The following is a 24,892-nucleotide window of genomic DNA, read 5'->3' as shown; positions in this document are numbered from 1 at the left end:
ACCTCTTTCACAGGTTCTCTCATACATATATATATATATATATATATGTATGAGAGAACCTGTGAAAGAGGTAGACCCAGGAAAACCTGGGATGAGGTGGTGAAGCATGACCTTCGAACATTGGGCCTTACTGAGGCAATGACTAGTGACCGAGACCTTTTGAGATATGCTATGCTTATCAACATTCAAGAGAGGTCGTTGCCAGTGCCGCTAGACTGGCTCCTGTGCAGGTGGCATGTAAAAAACACAATTTTGAGCGTGGCTGTTGCCAGTACCGCCTGACTGGCCCTCGTGCCGGTGGGTCGTAAATGCACCCACTACATTCTTGGAGTGGTTGGCGTTAGGAAGGGCATCCAGCTGTAGAAACTCTGCAAGATCAGATTGGAGGCTGGTGCAGCTATCTAGTTCGCCAGTCCTCAGTCAAATCGTCTAACCCATGCCAGCATGGAAAGCGAACATTAAACGATGATGATGATGATACAAATACACACACACTAGTTCTTATAATTTATTGATAGTGACTTCATCGAGTGTATGGCTTATTCAAATTGTGAAATGTAGAGATCTGCGCAAGGTTTTGAGTATCATTCTATTCTAATGTAGGAAGCAAGAAGAAATTAATTGAAATGTTTCTACTAGTTTATAGAATGCTGTTACAGAAACAACTACCATCCAAAATTTTGTAAGATTTCACCATCCAAATTATGAAGATGTAGCTGTTGCAGAATCCATTACTTGCTGTACACAGAACGCCAATCTGTGTGACCTGAAATCAACATTTAAAGAATTTTAAAAGACAAAATGCTTTATCTGATGAATGCCATTAGCTGGCATGCATCATGAGTTAATAAAACTGAAATGTTATATATAACATAACACACACATATTGAACACGTCATGATAGCCACTCAAAAGCATACATATACTGTTATATTCTTTTCCGTTGTTATATTCATCATCATCGTCGTTTAACGTCCGCTTTCCTTGCTAGCATGGGTTGGACGATTTGACTGAGGATTGGTGAAACCAGATGGCTACACCAGGCTCCAATCTGATTTGGCAGAGTTTCTACAGCTGAATGCCCTTCCTAACGCCAACCATTCAGAGAGTGTAGTGGGTGCTTTTACGTGTCACCCGCATGAAGGCCAGTCAGGCAGTACTGGCAACGGCCATGCTCAAAATGGTGTATTTTATGTGCCACCCGCACAAGAGCCAGTCCAGGGGCACTGGCAACGATCTCGCTTGAAAGTCCTTACACATGCCGCAGGCACTTAAAATATCAAAGCTGTACATACTGTATATCAGTGGTTCTCAGCCAGGGTCCATATGGCCCCTGAGAGTCTATGAAAGATTTTTTGGGGGTCCACACAACAAAATGATAAATTGGAAACCCATGATAGTATTTTAAGGGTCTCTGAAAAAATTTCACTTTAGATGTATGCATTGGTATGTATTTCAAGCAACAGATTGGTCTCTTTCTTTAACACTTTACATTGTTCAACCTACACAAGTTAATGTCTGAAACCTAAAATAAGAATTTTGAAAGAAGTTTCTATAAAACTAGTTTTGAAACATTGAATGGCTATTGGGGTCCACCAGAATAAAATAGTAATTAAAGGGGTTCATACATAAAAAATGTTTGAGAAACCCTGCTGTATATCTTTGAGCTGGTCACCGACACTATTGTAATTGATTCAAGTTCCCCACATGATCTCTGATTGAGTCAAACAAGTATAACTCCAAAATAATGTGTAGAAGAAATTTTTTCCTTTGTTAGTAAGGGAATGAAAAAACAGAACCCAATTTCAAACTCTCAATACTATAGTAAAGTCAGGGAAAGTGGCTTCACTTTTCTGTTGTTAAAATTTCATTTTTCTCATTGTTATACAAGAAAATCAAGATCAAATTGTTTTGAAAATGTTGCTAAACCATTAGCAAAATTTTCACTTAATTATAATCAGATTGGAACCTGGTGCAGCTCTCCAGCTTACCAGTTTCCAGTCAAACTGTCCAACCCATGCCAGCATGGAAAACGGACGTTAAATGATGATGATTTTCTCAAACAGTTTAATGTTGCGAAACAATATAAAATACAACAATAAATGTCATTTGCTTGTCTTATCAATGCACTGGCACATTAAACACCCTTGTTCTCTTTTCTCACTTCCAAAGCCAGCTTCTGTCATACTGTCACTGTATCTGCACCCATCAGGTCACCTAACTACTGCCTTATTCTCATTAGCTACTCATCCACAACAATTTCACCCCTCCTGGACCCTCTGGAACTTCAGGTCACCTGACTTGTTGGAGTTCCAGTTCTGTGCTTTCTATTCATGGTATTGCATGTGCTTCACCTTTGATTTTGAAATAGGCATCTCATGCATAAAAAAAAAAAAGTTTCATAACTCAAAATCCCTCAAGTATTTCACTAACTGCATTATTACAGTTCAAGCAAAGAATATGGCCTACAAGGCCTAGAGAAACCTTACTACCCAGTAGAAACCTTACTACTGCAACATCTGTAAGACCATCACTAGAAACAATGAAGGATGCTTCTATGCATCTCACAGCCTACAAGTTCTGTCTACCAAACTATAACTGATCATTTTGGTTCCTTGCCAAAAGATCTCTACCAACTTTGTGGACTCTACTTAACCATGTTGGTCTGTAAGCAATACTAATACAAAGAAAACCCTATATTTGTTACCCAATTTACATCCATTTTCACATTGCAAGCACTAGATAAATTTCCTCCAAAAACTCTATTTCTATATTCTACCAGGCTCACCACTATCTTTAGATACATGCCAAATGCAAAAATACCCCAGATTGCTTCAAACCAATAAGTCCACTGGGTCTGACTATGTTCTTTGCATTGCCCTTAAACATTACATTCAAGGCTCACTCTTATCCTTGTCAATCTCTTCAGTCTCTCTCTCTCAAGTGTGTTCCATTCCCAAGAGGGGCAATTCCTCTGACTCTGCCACATAGTGATTTATTGCCTTCACTTTCAGCATTTCACAGATGATAGAGCGAATCATTAATACTCATCTTCTCCATTTCCTTGAATTTCTCTCTCCAACTAAATGACTACTAATATGGCTTTTGTAGAGTTCTACCAAGATCCAGTCTCCTGTCTTGCCAGTATATTTTCACACTTGAGAAATTTGATGAAACTGTGTTTCTTGTCTCATGGATTGGAGGTTTCTTGTGAGATCCACTATTAAAACATTCTGATGCAGCTCTGTCTGACTCAGCCTTTATTAACTCTGAGATACCTAACGTTTGGCTTCTCCCACCCAGTCTTCCCCTTATATAGATCAACAAAAACAACATTTGAGCGTAGTTGTTGCCAGTGCCGCCGGACTGGCTCACGTGCAGGTAGCACGTAAAAACATCTTTTGAGCATGGTCGCTGCCAGAACCGCCTGACTGGCCCTTGTGCCTGTGGCATCTAAAAGCACCCACTACACTCTCGGAGTGGTTGGCGTTAGGAAGGGCATCCAGCTGTAGAAACTTTGCCAGATCAGATTGAGCCTGGTACAGCCTTTGGCTCACCATCCTCAGTCAAACCATCCAATCCATGCCAGCATGGAAAGCAGATGTTAAACAATGATGATGATGATGATGAATCACCACCATCAATGCCTATTCTTATGTGGATGTGCAAATGTTACTTTCCTTCATTCCTCTCTAACCTTTCATACCAAAGTGTCATCTACACACAACCCTAGCACCTCATGCCAAATTTGCATTGACTAATTGAGTTAGAGATCTAGAAAATAATTCTCCAATGAGATCTTAGTGTTCTTTATGCTTCAACAGCCCACAGACACAATCACTACATATGTCTGGAAAGCGGTATCTTGGCCTGTTCCCCTTAAACTTGAACAATAATCAACTAGAGCTCTGAAGGTTACAAATTTTAGATTTTGCAATCAGTGGGAATCTCTCCTTGCAGTTCCATATTTTCAGCATATCAATGATTGCATCACAAAGATGTGATGTCAGGACCAAGAAATACCTCAGCATCCAACAATTACAAACCTTTCACAAAGTGAGATCTAGAATGTTGTATTACTTCCATCACAAGGACAGTGCTGCAGCTGCAGACATCCTAGACCACACACAACAGAAAAGGAGGCCATCCCCTGGATTGGCAAGAAGTTGCTTGCCAAAACCCAATGAAATCAGATCATAGATGTGCTATCTCTTCTGCATTTTCTACTGCTACAGCTGTAACATCTGCTTCTCTGAACTTGCTAGTTTTGTATCACTTCTTTTCATGCACTCCCACCTCACTCTTCCCTTCTTACTTAAGCTTAAGTCCTACTCCTCAGAACATCACCTATCTGAAATTCTTTCCCTTTCCATATTTTTCCTGCAACAATTAACTTACAAGTGTTCAAGAACATTAACTGACTGCTTTTATCTCATCAGTATGAAATAAAATATAAAAAATCAACACAAATTGTATATTCTAGTATTCTTTGAGTAAAATACAGATTATTATCTTTTGTGTGAATTTCTGATTGTTTGAAACTTAATATATTCTCTAAAAAATTTTATCACCAGTATAATTAATTTTTTTCTTTACTGATTATCTTTCTAGCTATTTATTTGTTAGTAATTATTTAATTTTGTAAATAAATGCCTCCTAAAACCACTTCTACTAGTTCTAAAACCACTATAAAATAATGATAAATGGCCCTTTCTTATTATTTGAAGTTAGATGTTAAAAATCAAAAGTTAATGCTAAATGTGAAGACAAGATAAGATGCAAGGAATTTCCCATGTTAACATTTATCTTCTCTGATTTTTGAACATGAAATTGATCTTATATGAATTATCTTAAAAAATTTCAGTATATATGTAAAATTTAGCTTTTAACCTCACTAACACTAGTTGATGAGTAAACAAGTGTTTTCATTAGGTCTTTCAGTGAATGTCTCAGTTTTTAATTATGTGCTTGTTCAATTATCTTAAGCAGTACATACAATATACAGAAATTAGTAAAATTTAATGTTGTATTCTTCAAAAGTTGTCATATACATTGTCCTGTTTAAAAATTTTTCATTTCATTTTATATTTTGTTTATAGAAGTAGCAAATATTCTGTTTCTGTATTCAGCTCCTATATTATTGAAAGAAACAAAGTTTACTTAAGAAAAATCGAGAAAATTTTGGTTTTTAGTGGATAGGATGAAAAGTTATGAAACTTTGCCTTTCTGAAATATGTTAGTATTATAAGTAAACAGCTACAATTGAAATAAAATTGGTTTGAAGATAGAACAACAATAACAAAATGAAAAAAAATATAAAAAACAATCAAAATTTTGAAAAGTGTGATGTATTTGATAATCATCAACAATAATTCATCAGACTGAACCTATATGTTATGACATGAATTTATATATTAACCTTAATATATAAGGTGTGGCTGTGTGGTAAGAAGCTTGCTTCCCAACTTTCCAACCACATGGTTCTAGGTTCAGTCCCACTGCGTGGTACCTTGAGTAAGTGTCTTCTATAGCCTCAAGCCATCCAAAGCTTTGTGAGTGGATTTGGCAGATGAAAACTGAAAGAAGCCCATTGTATATATGTGTTTGTGTGTATTTGCCCACCATCCTATCACCACTTGATGACCAGTGTCGGTGTGTTTATATCCCTGTAACTTAGCTGTTTGGCAAGAGAGACTGATAGAATAAGTACCAGGCTTAAGAAATAAGTCCTGGGGTAGATTTGTTCAACTAAAACCCTTCAAGGTGTTGCTCCATCATGGCCGCACTCAAATGACTAAAACAAATAAAAGAATACGCACACACGCACGCACACATAAATATATATATAACTTCACATACATACAGATACACACACACGCACACACAGAAGAAGGCTTTAACTTCTTTTCAATCAGGTTGCTTGTATTTTTTTTCTGCTTAGAGATTTATTCAGCAATAGTGGGTTTTCTTTCACTAGCCACACAAGTTCAATTAGATAGGTGCAGTTATGCATACTTTTGTCGAATTTTGCATTTAAGTGCATTATATATTGCTTTGGAATAAGCACTGCTCATTCCCTTACTGCTCTGATAGTATACTCCCAATATGGTATTTAGGTGATGATCATAGTGGCTTTGATGAAGGAGAAGCAGGTGAGTGCAATCTATATTTTATGCACATGCACACTGAGCACCTTCCTCAGTTTCTAGTGCTAGAACCAATACTCATGATCAATATTGATTCACCGAATTAGTGTCATTAAGGTTAAGTATATGTGTCCTCAATGTTACATTGTCTGCTTTGTATAAATATTACTTTTTCTTTGGGGCTTTCAAATGAGTGACTTGTCTGCAAGCTATCTTCTTAATAAATGTACTTTCACAAATATCAAATTGTATTAGTGCATATATCAACATACACATATTTTTAGATTTGTTGCAATTTCTGTGCATAGAGGCATTTACAAAATTTAGCATTTTTTTTATTCATGAGCAGTCTATCAAAATTTTTACTTAAGTATTTCAATATTTCTAATGAAATATCAGAAAGAAAGCAATTGATGATCATGTAGTGTATGAGTTTATTTTAATCAAAAAGTAGGAGTAAAATTTCATACTAGGTTTGTTTTCTCCTTTTTCTATCTGGTTAGGTTATGTATAATAATTTTCAATGACTTTTAGAAATACGTGTAAATATTGAAGCTTTATTTAGCACTGTTCATTAAAATGAAATTTTGTTTTGAAATGTTTACAAAGAATAAAGAACTTTACACTTTTATGTTTCTGATCATAACACAATCAATTTTGTTTATTTGTATGAGGTTTAATTAATCTTTTTTAACCCGAGGTTAATTTAGTATTTATTTACTTTATTTTGTTAGTATAACCTGACATTTCTTCTGTGTAATGTTTCAATTGTATGAAATAATTGTGATGTAGTTGCTATATTGATTCTTTTTCTTTTTAATGAATTGTTTTTATAATCTATATGTTGAAGAAGTTTACAGTCAAATTTCATAACCCTTATTTTCAAAATTCTTTACAGTACCAGAAGAATTTTCTTTCGATCCCGTATCAAGAACATATGGAGATCCACAACGCAGACCTGAAGTGAGATCTTCTACAATTGAGTTCATTGCACCTTCTGAATACATGGTGCGTCTTTGAAAAAAAAATTTTCTGAATAATAATTTGCTATTATAATATTCATGTTACGTGGCCTACTGAAGGCTGAATATTTTTGCTCCAACTGAAAAATAGTTTTAAATGAAATTGAGTAAATTTATCTTTAATTTAAACCATTGGTTATATTTTAACATTTTTATTTTTGCAAAATGAATCTTTTATTTCAATATCCCAGTGAATAAAGTACAGAGCTGCTCCACTGAGCTATAGATTCTTATATATAAATGTATGTATGTATGTATGCATGTATGCATGCATGCACAAGAATGGCTGTGTGGTTAAGAAGCTTACTTCTCAACCATAATAGTTGTAAATGAGCATCACCATCACACAAGTGATGCTCTTTGTTTTTTAGTCTCCTGTGAGAAACAAGTCTGGCTATGGGAAATATGTCGTTGTTTGGAAACAGGTGAGGGTTGTTGACAGGGAAGGCATCCATCCATAGAAAATCTGCCTCAAGAAACGTTGTCTGACCCATTGAAAAAGTAGACATTAAATGAGAATGACAGTGATCAATGTATTTGTTCATCAGTCAGTTGTTTTATAAATAATATAAATGCTCTGTATATGATAAATGTTGTCTTTGATTTTGTTCCATATTTATAGTGTTATATATGCAGGCTTTGATATTGGTAATTTGGGTCTTGAAAAATTGTAGTATTGCTTATTAGTTTTTCAAATATTCTTACAATATTCAGTAACTATGCACTTCGAAATATACCTATTGTGCAGTACAAACAACAGAACTTTTAGCTATTCTAGATTCAAAAGCTTTTATTTACAAAGAAAGAAATGATTCTTTGAACATTAGTTTTATTTTGATAGTATATGCAATGTATTGAAGTAAAGATTCAGTAGATTTAATCATTCTTTCAAATCTACTGACAAGAGGCTTATTTCTGTGAATGTAGTGTAATAGTTCATTCTTGAATTTTGTCATGAATTTCTTGAATTTGTCTTTCATCCATTCACTCATTTTCTATATTTCCAGTTGCGACCTCCTCAGCCAGCTGTGTACCTCTTTGTTTTGGATGTAACATATAATGCAATAGAAACTGGTGTGTATGAGACTATTTACTTAATTGATTTCTCTTCTCATTGTGACTTTCACTCATATCTTTATTACATCTCTTACTACAAATAATTGGAATAGATAGGTACATTAGTACTGCAGCATTCAGCACTCAGTAGTAAATGTAAACTTTAGCATCAATGTGAAACCCTTCAATAATATAACACTACTTGTAGTGGTAAAAAGCTATTATGCTTAGTGTATAATGGAAGGTTGGCAGCAGGAAAGGCATCCAACCGTAGAAAATCTACCTCAGTTTTTAGCTCTTAATTTGTTAGCTCCAACAATGTTCTCACATAGGTTGCTGTTTATTCTGAAGCAAAACACTTCATCTGACTTACCTTAGAAGCAATTACTGTCTTGAATGAGACTGGAAAGAATCCTTTGTGAAAAACCTTATTTAAATAGTTCATGTAAAAGTGTCAATTTGTAGCAATCACATGTGAGCTATTCCAGTATCATTGCCTAACAGAATGGAGGTGATTCAAAGAATTTAAATTGACATTATTCCTGCTCTCTTAGTTATTATAGTGGTTTTTATTTAGGATATGAAGATTTAGTTTAATTTTTGATTTAATTTTAAAACAAAATTTTGAGATCATTGAGAAGGAATTAGGTTTCTACTGCAATTTGACTCTCTTCAGTATTTGGGAGGAATACAGTGAACATTTGTTTTAAAGGTTACAATTGAAATAAATTGTTCTTTTAACTAATGTTTCATACATGATAAATATTTTTGTAATTGGTAAAATCATTTTGAAAATCACAAATGAAATTTTCTAAATATCTTATTTATATTTTTCAGGTTATCTCACAGTTGTATGTAAAACCTTGCTGGCAGAACTAGAAAAATTGCCTGGTGATTCACGTACACAGATAGGTTTTATAGCTTTTGATAGAGCAATCCATTTTTTCAATTTAGCTGAAGGTCTGTCTCAGCCTCAAATGCTGACTGTCTCTGACATAGATGGTAAGTTTACATGTTGCTAATTTTTATTCTAGATTCTGTGGTTTTACAGTTAACCTCTTAATGCATTCCATATCATTGCTCCACACTGGTGAGCCACGAGATGATGCTAGGTGTGCAGCAGTGTAACCTGAATATAATTTTTTTCACTATACATAGGCGTAGGAGTGGCTATGTGGTAAGTAGCTTGCTTACCAACCACATGGTCCCAGGTTCAGTCCCACTGCGTGGCATCTTGGGCAAGTGTCTTCTACTATAGCCTCAGGCCGACCAAAGCCTTGTGAGTGGATTTGGTAGACGGAAACTGAAAGAGGCCTGTCGTATATATATATATATATCTATATATATATATATATATATATATATATATGTATTTGTGTTTGTCCCCCCACCATCGCTTGACAGCTGATGCTGGTGTGTTTACGTCCCCGTAACTTAGCAGTTTGGCAAAAAGAGACCGATAGAATAAGTACTAGGCTTACAAAGAATAAGTCCTGGGGTCAATTTGCTCGACTCCAGCATGGCCACAGTCAAATGACTGAAACAAATAAAAAAGAGTAAAAGAATACTTTTAGTTATATTTTTAGTTCAGGTGTGCTGCTGAATTTTGAAAAAAAATATAAGTGTACCGCAAGTGAAAAAAAGGTTGCAGAACACTGTTCTATGTTATTCTTATATGACATTGTTTGATATGAACAATCTTCTTGTTCTTCTTGCCTTTACCAGGCTATCATTCATGCTGCAATACTTACTTTACATTATCTCTTTACATCTGTCTTAAGTGCTGATGCCTCTCAGTGAAGAAATAGAAAGTAGTCTTTTTTTCAAACTGTCTTTCTTCTTGACCTATTTCTCATATTGTTCCGACAGAGATTGCACCCAAATCTGTGACTCTTCCCACCTGCAACTACTATAAGTAAAAGCAAGTCAGATTGGCACTCCTAGTATGAGTTGTGATTCTTTTATAGTTGATTTGTTACTAATATAGAGACCATTTAAATCATAGGATCATTTGTGCAGAATTTGTTACTAGTTGTAGCAATCACATGCTACATCCATCTGAATATATCTTATTTCATCTTGAATGTATTGTTTGAAATATTAAGATGTTAGCACCATCATCATCATGAAATATTGAATTCTTATTTGTCACAGAAAGCTCATGAAGTTATGTTATATGGAGGTAATTTGGTTGAACCGACCCTAATACATGACTGGTATTTTATTGATAGGACACATGGATGCAGAGTTGACCCTTAAAAGATTTAAATTGAACTCAGAACAGAGAGATATTGAAAACATTATAACTGGCACTTCATAGTTTCTGCCTTTTAGAAGTTTAACCCTTTTGATACCAACCCACCTGAGACTGCCCCTGATTTTATGATACAAACTTCTTGTTTAAAAGTGATCTAAACTAAAGCCTTTTCTCAAAATTCTATGGCAATTTTGTTCTAAACACCAGACTAAAAACAACATGTGTTTTACTAAATTTTTTCTTATTTCTAAAATTAATTGAATCAGAGCAGTGTGTTTCAACAGAAATATGATAATGAAAGGGCGAAATAAGCATTGTTTTGTCCTTTTAAACAAATTATGTTAGTCTACATGCTTCAGTAAATCTAGTTGGAAAATGGATAACATTCCCAATTTGTCTTTAGAAGTGGGTTGAGATTTGAAATCTTGGTTGGTCATAGTTCAAACTATGATGAACAGTTTTAACTTAATTACTCAAGTCTTAAGTTCATCAGTATTTCAAATATCTACATCCTTTCCACTAAGTTAAAATTAGAAAATTTTTCATCAGGAAGAAAATATAAGTTCATTTAACATAATAAAGATATTTCTGATTGACAAAATGTACTTGTTAAAAAAATTTTACAACTTGTATTATTGGGTCTCAACTAGTATCTGTATGGCTCTTGGAGGTCCATGTAAAATTTTGCTGTTGGAATTTATCTGCATTAAATTGGTTATGCTTTTACAACTTTGCAAAATATTAAAAAAAATTTTTTGTGCTCCAACATGACTGCAGCCGCATGGCTGAAACAAGTAAAAGAATAATTCCTAATAATATATTGTAATATGATTTGATAAACACATCAAATGGTTAGGAGGGTCCATCCAAGTAAAATAGGAATCAAGGGGACCCATTGGTAAAAAATGCTTGAGAAACTTCGATGTAAATGAAACTGTCTTAAAGGTTATAATTGACTATTTTGACTTTTTTTGTAGATATTTTCCTTCCATTACCTGACAGTTTGCTAGTGAATTTACATGAAAGCCATGACCTTGTGCAAGACCTGTTGCAACAACTTCCTCAGCTTTTTGAAAACAACATGGAAACCGGAAATGCACTAGGAGCCACTTTAGAAGCTTCATATAAACTTCTTAGTCCAACTGGAGGAAGAATAACTGTGTTTCAAACATGCTTGCCTTCAGCAGGACCAGGAGCACTTCAAGTTAGAGAAGACATTTCTAAATCAAACAAGGTATGTTGTTATAATTTTCAGATTGAATATTCAATGGTTTTTATGAGAAGCATGGCAATATAAATTAGATAATATTACTACATAATTAGATTAGAAAAGAGATAGAAGTGTATAACATGTAAAAGTTCTAGCTGGTGGCAACAGGACAGCAAGTTGTTGACAAATATGTGCATACTTTTACTCGAGCCAAAAAGAGAGCCAATGCATGGTTGCTTGATATGCTAGAAATAGCAGCCAAATCTCCTTTGCTTAACACTCTGCTCTCTTGACTAGTGCCAGTGCCATGTAAAAAGCATCCAGTACATTATAAAGTTGTTGGTATTAGGAATGGTATCCAATTATAGAAATCATGTCAAAGCAGACATTTAAGTTAGGTGCAGTCCTCAGGTTCACTAGCTCCTGTCAAGCCATCAACCCATGCCAATATGGAAAGCAGATGTTAAATGATGGTAAAGCAGACATTAAATGAGATTTCATTTGATTGAAATAAGTTAGATAAGCATTTTTGGAAATACTTGTTGAGCATTTTCAACATGTAGACTGATGAAGGGAGAGGAGAGTTAAGAAATTACAAAAAGTGGATGTAGCAAACAATTTTGATTTTAGAATGAAATGGAGAAATAAAAGCTTTTTTGAGTCAATGCTGTTGACGTAGGGAATTTATTGTATGTCTACACTTTTTCAATTTCATATCATCATACATGAAAATTAAAATATGATAACCTGGAACATTTCTAGGTATATCTGTCTGCATTTCTCATTAGTGTTTTGTAACAAAAAATACTGTTAAATGAATAATACATCATATGGGAAAAATAGGTTTTGTTCCAAGATCCCAAGTTGTTCTGAGCATTGTGGATGGTTGCTGAGCGATATTTTTGTGGTCCAAGCAGAATCTTTGATCACCAACTTGTGTTATCACAGACCTATTCATGATAAGTGTAACAACATGGTTTACAGTGAGCATACCATGTTATCCCAGGTCAGTGTAAAGTAAGGACAGATGTATACAAAGTCTAATAATTTTTTTCCTTATCAAGTATTTTGACCTTCATTTTATTATTGTATTTACTTATAGTGTTTATTTCAATTCTCTATTAGTTCTAAGATATTGAAGTTTCAATCCTATTACATATGGCCTCTTTTCTATTATTTAAATAGTTAAACTAGTTGTTTGCCTTTCTCTTAGCTTTTCTTTCATATTAACATTAACAGTTATATTACAACAGCTGAGTATTTAACTGCTGTTTTATCATTAATTATTTTAACCTCTTTGTTGCCATTTCTTTTTTTTTTTTTTTTGAAGTTTTTCAAAAATTTTCTTTGTTCTTTTCATATTTAACTTGCTTTACATGTTAAATATGAAATGGTTCATCAAAACTTTTGTTATTAATACCTTCACTGCGTCTTTTAATTTTCTCTAATTAACATTGTAATTTATTTTTCAAACTATTATGCTCTCAGACACTTGTATTCTCTTTCTTTTACACATCACACAATTTATATTCTGTCTCACTTACATTTAACACACTTCACTGAGATACAAATTACTTATCTGCTATCTTTTCTTTATTCACACTTACAAGTTACGGAATGTTAAATTTAAAAAATCAGCTATTTCCAATTTTTTAAATACAAAAATAATGTGTGGATTCCTTTTTCATTGTACATTTCATCTTCATAGAATACAACACTTCTACTCTTTATCAACTGTTTGCCTATTTTCTTTAATGTCTATTACTTTCATTTTATTTAAAATCTACTTTAGTCTGTTTCAAATGAATGTTCTGGTTCTTTTTATATTCTATTACTTATTTTACTTCTTGATTGAAATTAATTTCACTAAGCAAAAAGTAATCAATACATGAATAAGTATTAATTTCTATACTGGAAAAATTGGTTTTCTTTCAATTGATATTATCATCTAGTATATATAAATCGCAGTATGTGTGTGTATAATGACTAACACATACATTATCACAATTCTCAACTGATTTTCACCAAACTTTACGCACACATTACTTATGTCCTAATGATGGTCATGCAACAATAACATTTTACCCAGAGCTCCCATGTAATTGTACTTTTTTAATCTTTTTATAAAAGTGAAAGGATATTGTCTATTTATTTCCACTATCCACCTACGATGGTGATTCAGTTGATTACGAACACTGTACATGATGAATATCCAATACAAGACTATCTTAATCTACATATTTAAACTGCATTAATCTTTGGCAAGCTCACCTTTACCTATTCTGAGTTACTTGAAAGGTGATATTTCCTTCCCTCTCATATTTGTTGATTGTTTTGTTTACCTTTGATAAACTTTAAGGATGCTTGTTTACCTATCCATTATGATATTTTGACTGTTGTCTATTGTTTCAAATACGTTTTATCATTGCCTTTCTAGCCCTTTTTAAACAATCACATATGATTCATCCCAAAGAACCAACCTTTAAATAAGAGTTTTGCTTCCACTAGCGAAATCTATACATATCTTTCAGAAAGCTCCATACCAATTTAACTTTATGCAGCATTTACTGTTAGTTTATGTGCAGGCTATGTGGGAAGACAGAATAAAGGGGCTTTTGTTAGCTTATCTCTCCGAATAAAAATAGCTCTCTTTGCTGTTGAATAAAATAAACTCACAGAGGGGAAGTTTTAATGTCTTCCTTCAATTTTCTTACACCATTTATGTGGCTGTTTCTGACAAGAAATTTCTCTTTCATGTTAAACAGCTATATTTTTGTAGTCATTATCCGTAATCTACTGCCAAAACATTTCAGTAGCTCTACTTTGCATCGCTTGCAAACTTAAATGTTTTATGATCATTTAATTGCAATGATCTCCACAATAACCAGCCTTCAATTTCATTTTCCGTTCCTAGGTTAATCGGAAACATAGATTGGTGTGCTACTCATAAACCTTCTAGGTAGTTCAATTATTTGGTGAAAAAAATACCACCAAAGCAACTTAAATCATCCAATGGATGAGTGCGTTTGCTAATATATATATATATATATATATATATATATATATAAAAGCTTGTAATTAATATTTCCTCACACCTTTTAGAGTAGAAAATTAAGGTGGGGTTACTTCAATTAATATTTTAATTCACTATGTTAACAACTAGTAGTTTGTTGAAATAACTCTGTAGAAAAGCATTTAATTAATTAGAGAACTAAACATGTAACTAACTTTAATATATTCTCTATTTTGTTCTTGCTGTATGAGCTTAATTTCTTTGTTTGACCTTTTTTTGGATGTAAATTCTCATCAAATACGATAATAGAATGTCACTTTGGTTTTCTTTAACATGTTTTGTTATTTCTTTCAAAGGTGGTAAGCTGGTGGAATTGTTAACAAATTGGACAAAATGCTTACTGGCATTTTTTCTGGCTCATTATGATCTGAATTCAAATTTCATTGAGATCAATCTTGCCTTTTGTTCTTTTGGAGTCAGTAAAATAAAGTACCGGTCAATGTATTCAACTAAACCCTTTCCATAAAATTCCTGGTCTTGTGCTAAAATTTGAAATCATCGTTTCTTTCTTATTTGATCAAATCATTAAATTGTAGATTTGGTAGTTCATTGGATAAAATATTTTGTGGTGTTTGTTTATGTCTCTGTAATCCAGTCTGGATTAACTTTGCCTTTCCTCTATTTGAGTGCCAGTAATGTACTTGGGTTCAGATCAATCAGTTCTTCTTTATAAATGTGTTGTCTTATACCACTGTAAGAAAGCATTATTTTATCATATTTGATAGTTGTATTAACTGCTATTTGTTTTAATGCATTTTAGAATATTCCAAATCTTGGCCCAGCAACAGATTTTTACAAAAAGCTTGCCTTGGACTGTTCTGCTCAACAAGTTGCTATTGATTTATTCATGTTAAATACTCAGTATGCTGACATTGCCACTGTTGGTGAGTATATTTTCAATTTCTTACTTAGTATGTTTTTTTTCCCCACATTTGTTTAATAATAATAATAATAATAATAATAATAGTAATAATAATACTTGAATGGAAGCATGTTGATGTATGTTGTATCCAAGAGGTAAGGGCCTTAGAGTTAACCTAGAAAAACCATAGTCATAGTAAATAGGAAGGCAGACAAATCACAAATCCCTTCAGGTAGATGGACCTGCTCAATCTGTAGAAAAGGCATAGAAACTCCCTAAGATGCACCCAGTGTAAGCTATGGACACATAAAAGGTGCAGCAACATCAGAGGAAGGTTAACAGGGAAACTAACTTTTGTATGTGATAGGTGCACAGGTACAATAAACGCTGAAAATGTACAGAAAATAGACTCTATCAACTGCCAGGTGGGCAAGCTTGAGGTAGATAGCTTCTGTTATCTAGGTGACCAAGTTAGTAGTGGAGGTGGATGCTCCGAGAGCATAACTGTGAAAATAAGATTAGGTTGGGAAAAGTTCAGAGAGCTCCTACCCCTGCTGGCAACAAAAGGCCTCTCTCTCAGAGTGAAAGGCAGATTGTTTGATGTCTGTGTGTGAACAGCTATGTTTCATGGCAGTGAAACATGGGCTATGACAGCTGAGGACAGATGTGCAAGAGAGATGATTGTGCTGGTATAGTCATGTGATGCATATAGACATGGATAGCTATGTAAAGAAGTGCCGACCTCTAACTGTGGTGGAGGTTGACCCAGGAAGACATGGGATTAGTTGGTGAAGCACGATCTTCAAACTTTGGAACTCACAGAGACAATGACTGGTGACTGATACCTTTGGCGATGTAGTGTGCTTGAGAGGACCCGTCAAGCCAATTGCACCTGTGCTGGTGGTATGTAAAGAGCATCTTATAAACTTTGGGCCTCACGGAGGCAGAGTGGCTGAGTTCCTCTCAAGTGTTGGGCCTGACAGAGGCAAAGTGATGGAGTTCCTTTCGGGCAATGGGCTTCATGGAGGCAGTGACCAAGACCTTTGGCATTATGTCGTGCTTGAGAAGAAGACCCATCAAGCCAAGCAAAATTACAGTCGTGGCAGATACCGGTGTCACACAAATTGGTGCCCATACCAGTGCACATAAATGCACCCCAGTGTTACGCAAATGGCATCCGTGCCGGTGGCACATAAAAGTACTCATTACACTCTTGGAGTGGTTGGTGTTAGGAAGGGCATCCAGCTGTAGAAAACCATGCCAAATCAGACTGGAGTTTGGTGCAGCCTTCCAGTTGCCAGCCCAGTCAAACTGTCCAACCCATGCCAGCATGGACAACGAATGTTAAATGATGATGATGATGATGATGATGAATAATCATAATAACATTGGAAGTAGCTGCACTCAATTAACAACATGGCTCAAAAAGATTGGTACAAATGTAAAGGATAGAACACCTACAAAAATCATCATTGCTTGGAACTGCAAGTGTTCTCTGCAGGGTTCTTGAAGCATGATCAGTAAACAAATGTCACCTTTGTCTGCTGGCTGTGGTTAGCTGACTCTTTTTGATCATCCCCAGCAAAATAAGCTAAGAGTTTTCATCAAATAATAATAATGAAGGTGATAATAATATGTATAAAATTGTTAGGAATTTGTATTGTTATACACTCTATTTAAACACAATTGTTTGTTTTATTTGCAGCCTGTGCATCCAAATATTCAGGTGGCTGTGTGTACCATTACCCATCATTCCATTCTGTTAGAAATCCTTCTTTGACTGATAAATTTGAGTCTGATTTTGCACGTTACCTTTACCGCAAAATAGGCTTTGAGGCTGTGATGAGAATCCGTTGCACTAGAGGTAAGTTAAAGGCAGTTTTCTCTTTCAAATTTTAATTTTAAAAAATATATTTTAATCTTTTTGAGACATGCAGTGTTTTGGTTTGTGTAGCCAAGAAGACTAAAATTTTCTTCTGTTGGGATTGATGGGTGCATGTGGAAAACAAAGGATAAAGTGCCTAAAACTACTTTATTAGTATGTAAAGCTATATATATATATATATATATATATATATATATATTATGAAAGCTTATACGTCTATCACAAAAAGAAAACCTAAAACAACACAATACATGTAAATATATGGAATAATAAGTCTAAATGTTTCTGTGAAAAAACAAAACAAAAATGTACTGAAAGACAATCTCTGATTGGTTACTGTACTTCAAAACCACCATTCACAACATTTGTTTCATCGGGCCGATGGATTGACTTCAAAGTCCTTTCAGCTTGTATCACTTGGGCCAATCAATTGGCCTGGGTATCCCAAGAGGGTTAAATGTATTTTGCATATCTTAGCTATTTAAGAAAAGTATTTTATAATAGATGCATATTTAAAAAATAAAAAAAAAAATTTAGATTTGCTGCTCGAATTAAAATTAGTCTTTTGATAATGTTTATAAAAATTTTTTGCCTTTTCATTTTCAGGTCTCAGTATCCATACTTTCCATGGAAACTTCTTCGTTCGCTCAACAGATCTTCTTTCACTACCAAATATCAATCCTGATGCTGGGTTTGGAATGCAGATGTCCATTGAGGAATCTTTAAATGAAAGCAATACTGCTTGTTTTCAAGCTGCCCTTTTATATACATCAAGCAAAGGTAAATATTTTCCTTCATTATTCAATTTCTGAATATGCATTTGACTATAGCTTAAACTTCTTTCGATCTTTTATCGTTTACTTGTTTCAGTCATTTGACTGTGGCCTTGCTGGGGCACTGCCTTGAAGAGTTTTAGTTGAACAAATCAACCCCAGGCCATTTTTATAAAACCTGGTACTTATTCTATTAGTCACTTTTGCTGAACTGCTAGTTTACAGGGATGTAAATACACCAATACCAGTTGTCAAGTGGTGGTGGTGGTGGTGGAAAAACACAAGCACAAACATAAATATATATACACACACACAATGGACTTTTTTCAGTTTCTCTCTACCAAATTCACTAACAAAGTTTTGATCGGCCTGAGGCTATAGAAGAAGACACTTGCCCAAGATGCCACGCAGTGGGACTGAAGCAGGAACTATGTGGTTGGGAAGCAAACATCTTGCCACACAACTACACTTGTTGTTTTGCTGATTTCTAATTACATATCTTAATTTTTGTCCTGGATATACATTATTTTTGCCTTTTTTTTTTTTTAAAGGGGAACGACGAATAAGAGTTCATACGCTGTGTTTGCCAGTAACTACTGAACTGAGTGCAGTCCATGCAGGAGCTGACCAGCAAGCCATTGCAGCTCTTCTTGCCAAGATGGGTAAGTTTTGTATTGATGATTATATATGCAGTTTGAATAATGGAACTGCAACTACAATATTTTATATTTTATTTCTACTTTCATTCTCTTATTTCCTTCTATATTCCCTATCTCCTCCTAATTCCTTATTTCAAGCTCAAATATTTACCTCTATTTAACCATCTCACATTGTCTCTGATGAAGGGATATCCATAATATCCTAGAAACAGCTGTAAGACCATATCTATATCTTTTTCCTTATAAATATCCTGAAAACTCCTCACAGCCTAGGTTTTGTTATCTCATTTTGTCTAATTATATATATATATACATACAGAGAGAGAGAGTGAGATGCACACAGCCACATACACATTTACGAGACCAATAAACAAATTTATCCCTATTCATGTTCCTTCTGTGATGTTTCATGTATGTCATTTTTAAACCTGTACTTTCAGCTGTGGACCGTACCCTGAGTAGCTCCCTGGGAGATGCACAAGATGCTCTCATCATTGCTGCGGTGGATGCCCTTTCTTCATATGCATCATCACAGTCATCTGCCAGCAGAATAGGAAACTTGCTTTGTCCTTATTCTTTGCGTCTGTTACCATTGTATGTGTTGAGTTTACTAAAAAGTGTAAGTGATTTAAATTCTTTGAAATTGCAACTAAAGTAAGAGTTATAAAAAAATTTTTTTAGAGAAATGAATGAATAAATTATTTTTTATAAAAATATGTATAAACAGCATCTTTCTATATTGATAAATAACATCTCTTGTTTCATATAAAAAAGAAAAATTCTTATTGAAATAAGACGATGCATATGTTTCTTAATGTCGTCTAGCCAATAAGGCGGCAAGCTGGTAGAAATGTTAGCATGGTGGGCGAAATGCTTAGTGGTATTTCGTCTGCCTTTACGTTCTGAGTTCAAATTCTGCTGAGGCTGACTTTGCCTTTCATTCTTTCAAGGTCAATAAATTAAGTACCAGTTGTGTACTGAGGTCAATCTAATCTAGGCACAAGGCCCAAAAATTTTGGGCCTTATGCCTAGAGTAGAAAAGAATGTCATCTAGCCAATTTTACAATATGACAACCATTAGATGTAAAGATATTTTATTCCTTCCGCCTTAGCGAAGGCAGAGGTATTGCTTTTAGTCGTGTTTGTTTGACCGTAGACAAGATATTTCAAGAACTGCTGGATGGATTCAGATGAAACTTTCAGCGATGTTTGGCCTCATGACTGGCATGAACTGATTCGATTTTGGGATCGATCCAGCACCGGACAAGGATTCTGGATTATTTGTTATATTTACTTAACATGATTACGATCTTACGTTAACTTTCAAGTCTTTCTCAATTATCTCCCTTTAAGCTGTAGCTATTTTGAATGGTGAATTCGACAACTTTGGCTTGTATTAGATAAGGATAAACTATTTATTACTGTTACTAAATTTTCTACAGCCACCTTCACATTTCATGACTACCATTGGGATCAATTAGGTACCGGACAAGGATTCTGGATAATTTTTCCGGTGTTTTTACTTAATTTTTGAGAGCGGTCAGGTTCATTTTTGTTTGTGAGAGCAGTCGAGTTTATTTCAGATATTCTCATTTTAAAAATCACCTCTTTCTAATTGTTGAGAGCACTTTGGTGTTGCCTTGGCAGAGATTTGCACTCTCTGAGTGCTCTTGTTCTTCATGATTTAAGAATGTAAATAAATTGATTTAACTGTTTACATTTTCATTTTGTCGGTGCTTAATCCTACATTTGTATGTAATTATTTTCTTGCAGAAGGCATTCCGGAGTTCACATGTCAGCCTTGATGAACGAGTGTGTGCTATGGAGCAGTGCAAGACACTTCCAATGTGTTATTTGTTACAAAAAGTATACCCTAATCTTTATCCTGTACATAACTTGGATGATGAGGTTAGTATTCTTCTTTTATTCTTATAATCTTTTATTTGTTTTAGCCTTTGGGCTGTGACTTTGCTGTGCACCAAATTGAAAGGTTGTAGTACACAAAATTGACTCCAGAAAATATTTTTTATATCTGACAGTTATTCTATCAGTCTCTCTTTTGCTGAACTGATAAGTTACCAGGATGTAAATGAGACACTAATCACATGTACATCCAGATGTATGTATGTAAATATGTATGTGTGTGTAATATATATATATATATATATATATATATATATATATATATTTGGCCCTTGGCTATAGTAGATGTTTGTCCAAGGTGCGCTCACAGGGACTGAACCTGAAACCATGTGGTTGTGAAGCAAGCTTCTTAATCACACAACCATGTCTACAGCTGTGATCTATTTTTATTCTAAGTTAGTTAATTGTAAAAAAAAACATTTTGAAATATTTCTGAAAGGTTTATATTCTTTACTCCTAATGTAATTCTGATCATCTCTTTCCCCATCTCTATTAATATTTCCCTGTATTATCTGAAGTTCAGAGCAGTTATGTCATATCTTGTCTATACAAATTCTAATACTAAGTTCATTTCTCACTCATATTCAGGCATTTTCTTAACAGTTATGCTGTACAATCAATAAAAAATGCTTGTCCAACTTCAGTTACTGAATGTCCTCTGTCTTCACTGACAATGTTTGTGGCACATCATCATTTTAATGTCCCCTTTACCATGATGTGTGGAGAATGCATGAGATACATCATCATCATATGTCTATTTCCCATGCTGGCATGGGTTGGACGATTTGACAGGAGCTAGCCAGCTGGAAAGTTGCCCAGGCTCCAATTATCTCTTTTGGTATGGTTTCTATGGCTTGATGCCCTATCTAACACCAACCACTTTACAGAGTGTATTTGATGCTTTTACATGGCGCTGGCACATGTTAGAATTTTAAATACTTAGATGTATATTACAAAGCTTTATATATTTTGACCATGCATAAGCAAAGGTAGGGTATTGTAGTCGCTAGTCTTTGTCTGTGTGTTAGCAAAATTACTGGAAACTGGCTGGAAGAATTTTCACCAAATTTAGCAGAAATATTCATTGGGTAAGTGGTTCAAGCTCATTATTGGTGGACGAGTGAATCAAAATGTCTTTTCTTCTTTGTTACATATTCATAAACGATAATCAGGAGGAAATAACTCGATGTCATTTTGTTGAAATATGAATTTGTGTGAGAATATATTCATCATCATCATCATCGTTTAACGTCTGCTTTCCATCCTGGCATGGGTTGGACGATTTGACAGAGGACTGGTGAACCAGATGGCTACACCAGGCTCCAATCTGACCTGGCAGAGTTTCTACAGATGGATGCCCTAAATTTTATTTTAACCTTGTGTGTGCACAGGGTATGCATCACCCTCTGATGCCTTTTTTTTTCATATGTATCTTATTTGTATTTAAGAAGAATTGATTAACCACTGTGCCTTCCCTCTTTTATCCATCTCTCTATTCATTTCAATCATCTCATTTCTATCCCTTAGACACTACCATTTCTCTTTCAACAGTTATAAAGGTTTGCAAACATAGATGGCCACCCTGCATACCACCACTAGCACCATTCTATCCTTCCTCCATTCTTCACTATACCTACATATGAATCAAAGACTGTATTGGTCCTTCCCCATTGCTCTACTTGTGTCTACCTTCTCTCCCCCCACCAATTATCACATGCTCACTTCAGTCATCACTTGATCAGTCATATCTCTCATCTCACCGCCTGTGACACTTGCTCACTCACTCCCAACCATCACTCTTTCTCTCTATTTCTTTTACTCTCCTCTCCCTACAGTTTCTCTACCATCACAACACCCTTTCATCTCTCCCTTTCTGGTCTACCACTACAAACCCCATACAGCAAATAAAAAAATTTTGTTGACCTTTTATTTATTTATTGAAGATGTGTGATTTGTAAATTATAATTCTTTGAATTTGGCCGTGTAAGTGATTGGTATTTCTGTTTATTCTTTTGCAGCACGTGACTGATCGGGGTGGTAATAGTGTTCCTTGGGCACCTGTACTACAGCTGTCAGCAGCCAATTTGGACAGACATGGTGCCTATTTATTAGATGTAGTTGACTCTATGATTCTATTCATTGGTGGTGCTATTAGTGATCGGTTCTGTCAGGACGTTTTTGACAAGCCTAATTTCTCTTCGTTATGTGATGGACTGGTAAGTATTAATTCTGTTTTCTAATGAAGTGTTAATTATATACTATCAATTTACATCCTTCAAATAACAACTCTTTGTTATTTTGAAAGTTCTAATAGATGCGGGTGACACATGAAATTTCTTCGAGCGAGATCGTTGCCGGTGCCCTTGAACTGGCTCTTGTGTGGGGTTGTAGGATTTTCTAGCGAGATCGTTGCCGGTGCCCCTGGGCTGGCTCTTGTGCGGGTGACACATGAGGTTTCTCGAGCGAGATGAGCGTGGCCGTTGCCAGTACCGCCTGACTGGCCTTCGTGCGGGTGACACGTAAAAGCACCCACTACACTCTCTGAGTGGTTGGCGTTAGGAAGGGCATCCAGCTGTAGAAACTCTGCCAAATCAGATTGGAGCCTGATGTAGCCATCTGGTTTCACCAGTCCTCAGTCAAATCGTCCAACCCATGCTAGCATGGAAAGCGGACGTTAAACGACAACGACGACAACATTTATGCATAATTTATGCACTTCTTATAGGTGGAAGACATTGCACATTTCATTAGTTGATATCCTTAGGGAGGGAAAATTAAAGAATTGGTGACAGTAAGGGTTATCTCAGAAGCGTACTGTTTGAGGGTAATAGCAGGTTTTAGTGATGAATAAGGTGTATGGTTTTACGTGACTAAAATATATTGGATCGTAGTCATGGTTGGACTGAAATCCATGAATATTTGCATGTAGGAAGGAAGAAGATATGAGGTAGTCTTTTTCCTTTTTATTTGTGTATAAAATCTTGTAGCAGTTTTACTATAATTCTATTTTTATATCAGATAATTCATTTCTTCAAATAATAAAGTTATTATTATTATTATTATTATTATTATTATTATTCAGGTCACTACCTGGAATCGAACTCAGAATCTTGGGGTTAGTAGCCCGTGCTCTTAACCATTACGCCATATGCCCGCGGGCTTTTTGTGTAAAAATAAAGTTTTTCTTTGTCAAAAATTCTTGTTAAGTAATGTAGCAATATATGTTTATAATTTTCCTTCTTTCTTTACAAAGACTTCCTTGCCAGAACGGGACAATCCTACATCAGAAAGACTGCACTTGTTCATTTACAGTTTAATGGATTCTCGGCCTTATGGTTGTAGCTTTATCATACTTCGGTAAGAACAATTAACTGTTTGGGAATAATTGCTGGAAAATAAGTTATAATTCAACATTTAAGATAATTACAAAGACAATTAAGATAATGAAATAGCTTTATTTATATCTTTTTTTTTTTTCTTTATCAAAAATCCTCTGGTATTTCTTTACATATTTCCATAATGCTATTCTAAGCAGTTACACTGTAAACATGTAATATTTGTTCTGACTGTGTATATCTTCTGAGTGTTCAACTGATTAAATGTTTTTTTTTTTTCCGTTTGTTTATTTCAGAGAAGACAGCAAACGAAAACATTTGTTTTTCCAGCATTTTGTGGAAGACCGAACAGAATCAACTATGTCTTATTATGAATTCGTTCAACATATTCAAAAACAAGCGAAGGGATGAGTGTATTTGCATCAGTATTTGAACTTTGGATAATGTTTCTGACTGTTGTAAAATTAACACAGGCCACCATTCTGCCATGGGCCTAAATATGCCATCAAACCACTAAGCACACATAGGAGGAGTGTTGAGAAAGAGAGAAAAGGGTGGAGAAAGCTAGGAAGCTGCCTTGAAGGTTTGGGTAGCTAGCTAGGCTTCTCTCCCTGTCTCTTTTTCACTTACTCTTTATTATTTTTTTTTTTGTTCTTTTCCCTGAATTGAATGAACTGTCCAAGAGTAAATC

General features: G+C 34.8%; 1 protein-coding gene across 4 annotated transcripts in view; it reads left to right on the top strand.

Annotated features, from left to right (window-relative positions):
- The window catches only part of LOC106884425 (protein transport protein Sec24A), an 82,523-nt gene extending 57,666 nt beyond the window's left edge, over positions 1 to 24,857 (top strand). For all 4 annotated transcript variants that reach the window (XM_014935805.2, XM_014935807.2, XM_052972226.1 and 1 more), the window contains 13 exons: positions 7,045 to 7,154; positions 8,176 to 8,242; positions 9,062 to 9,226; positions 11,459 to 11,715; positions 15,525 to 15,648; positions 17,332 to 17,490; positions 18,118 to 18,291; positions 18,836 to 18,946; positions 19,384 to 19,562; positions 20,717 to 20,851; positions 22,885 to 23,082; positions 24,120 to 24,223; positions 24,498 to 24,857. In XM_014935805.2, the coding sequence (XP_014791291.1) occupies positions 7,045 to 7,154; positions 8,176 to 8,242; positions 9,062 to 9,226; positions 11,459 to 11,715; positions 15,525 to 15,648; positions 17,332 to 17,490; positions 18,118 to 18,291; positions 18,836 to 18,946; positions 19,384 to 19,562; positions 20,717 to 20,851; positions 22,885 to 23,082; positions 24,120 to 24,223; positions 24,498 to 24,612 (1,898 nt within the window). In that variant the 3' untranslated portion in view covers positions 24,613 to 24,857. The remainder of the gene's footprint in view (positions 1 to 7,044; positions 7,155 to 8,175; positions 8,243 to 9,061; positions 9,227 to 11,458; positions 11,716 to 15,524; positions 15,649 to 17,331; positions 17,491 to 18,117; positions 18,292 to 18,835; positions 18,947 to 19,383; positions 19,563 to 20,716; positions 20,852 to 22,884; positions 23,083 to 24,119; positions 24,224 to 24,497) is intronic.
- Positions 24,858 to 24,892: the final 35 nt, after the last annotated feature.

This window comes from Octopus bimaculoides, chromosome 1 (assembly GCF_001194135.2).
Source record: "Octopus bimaculoides isolate UCB-OBI-ISO-001 chromosome 1, ASM119413v2, whole genome shotgun sequence".
NCBI lineage: Eukaryota > Metazoa > Mollusca > Cephalopoda > Octopoda > Octopodidae > Octopus > Octopus bimaculoides.
The sequence above is the reverse complement of the archived record's forward strand: the minus strand, read 5'-3'. Positions and strand labels throughout refer to the sequence as shown.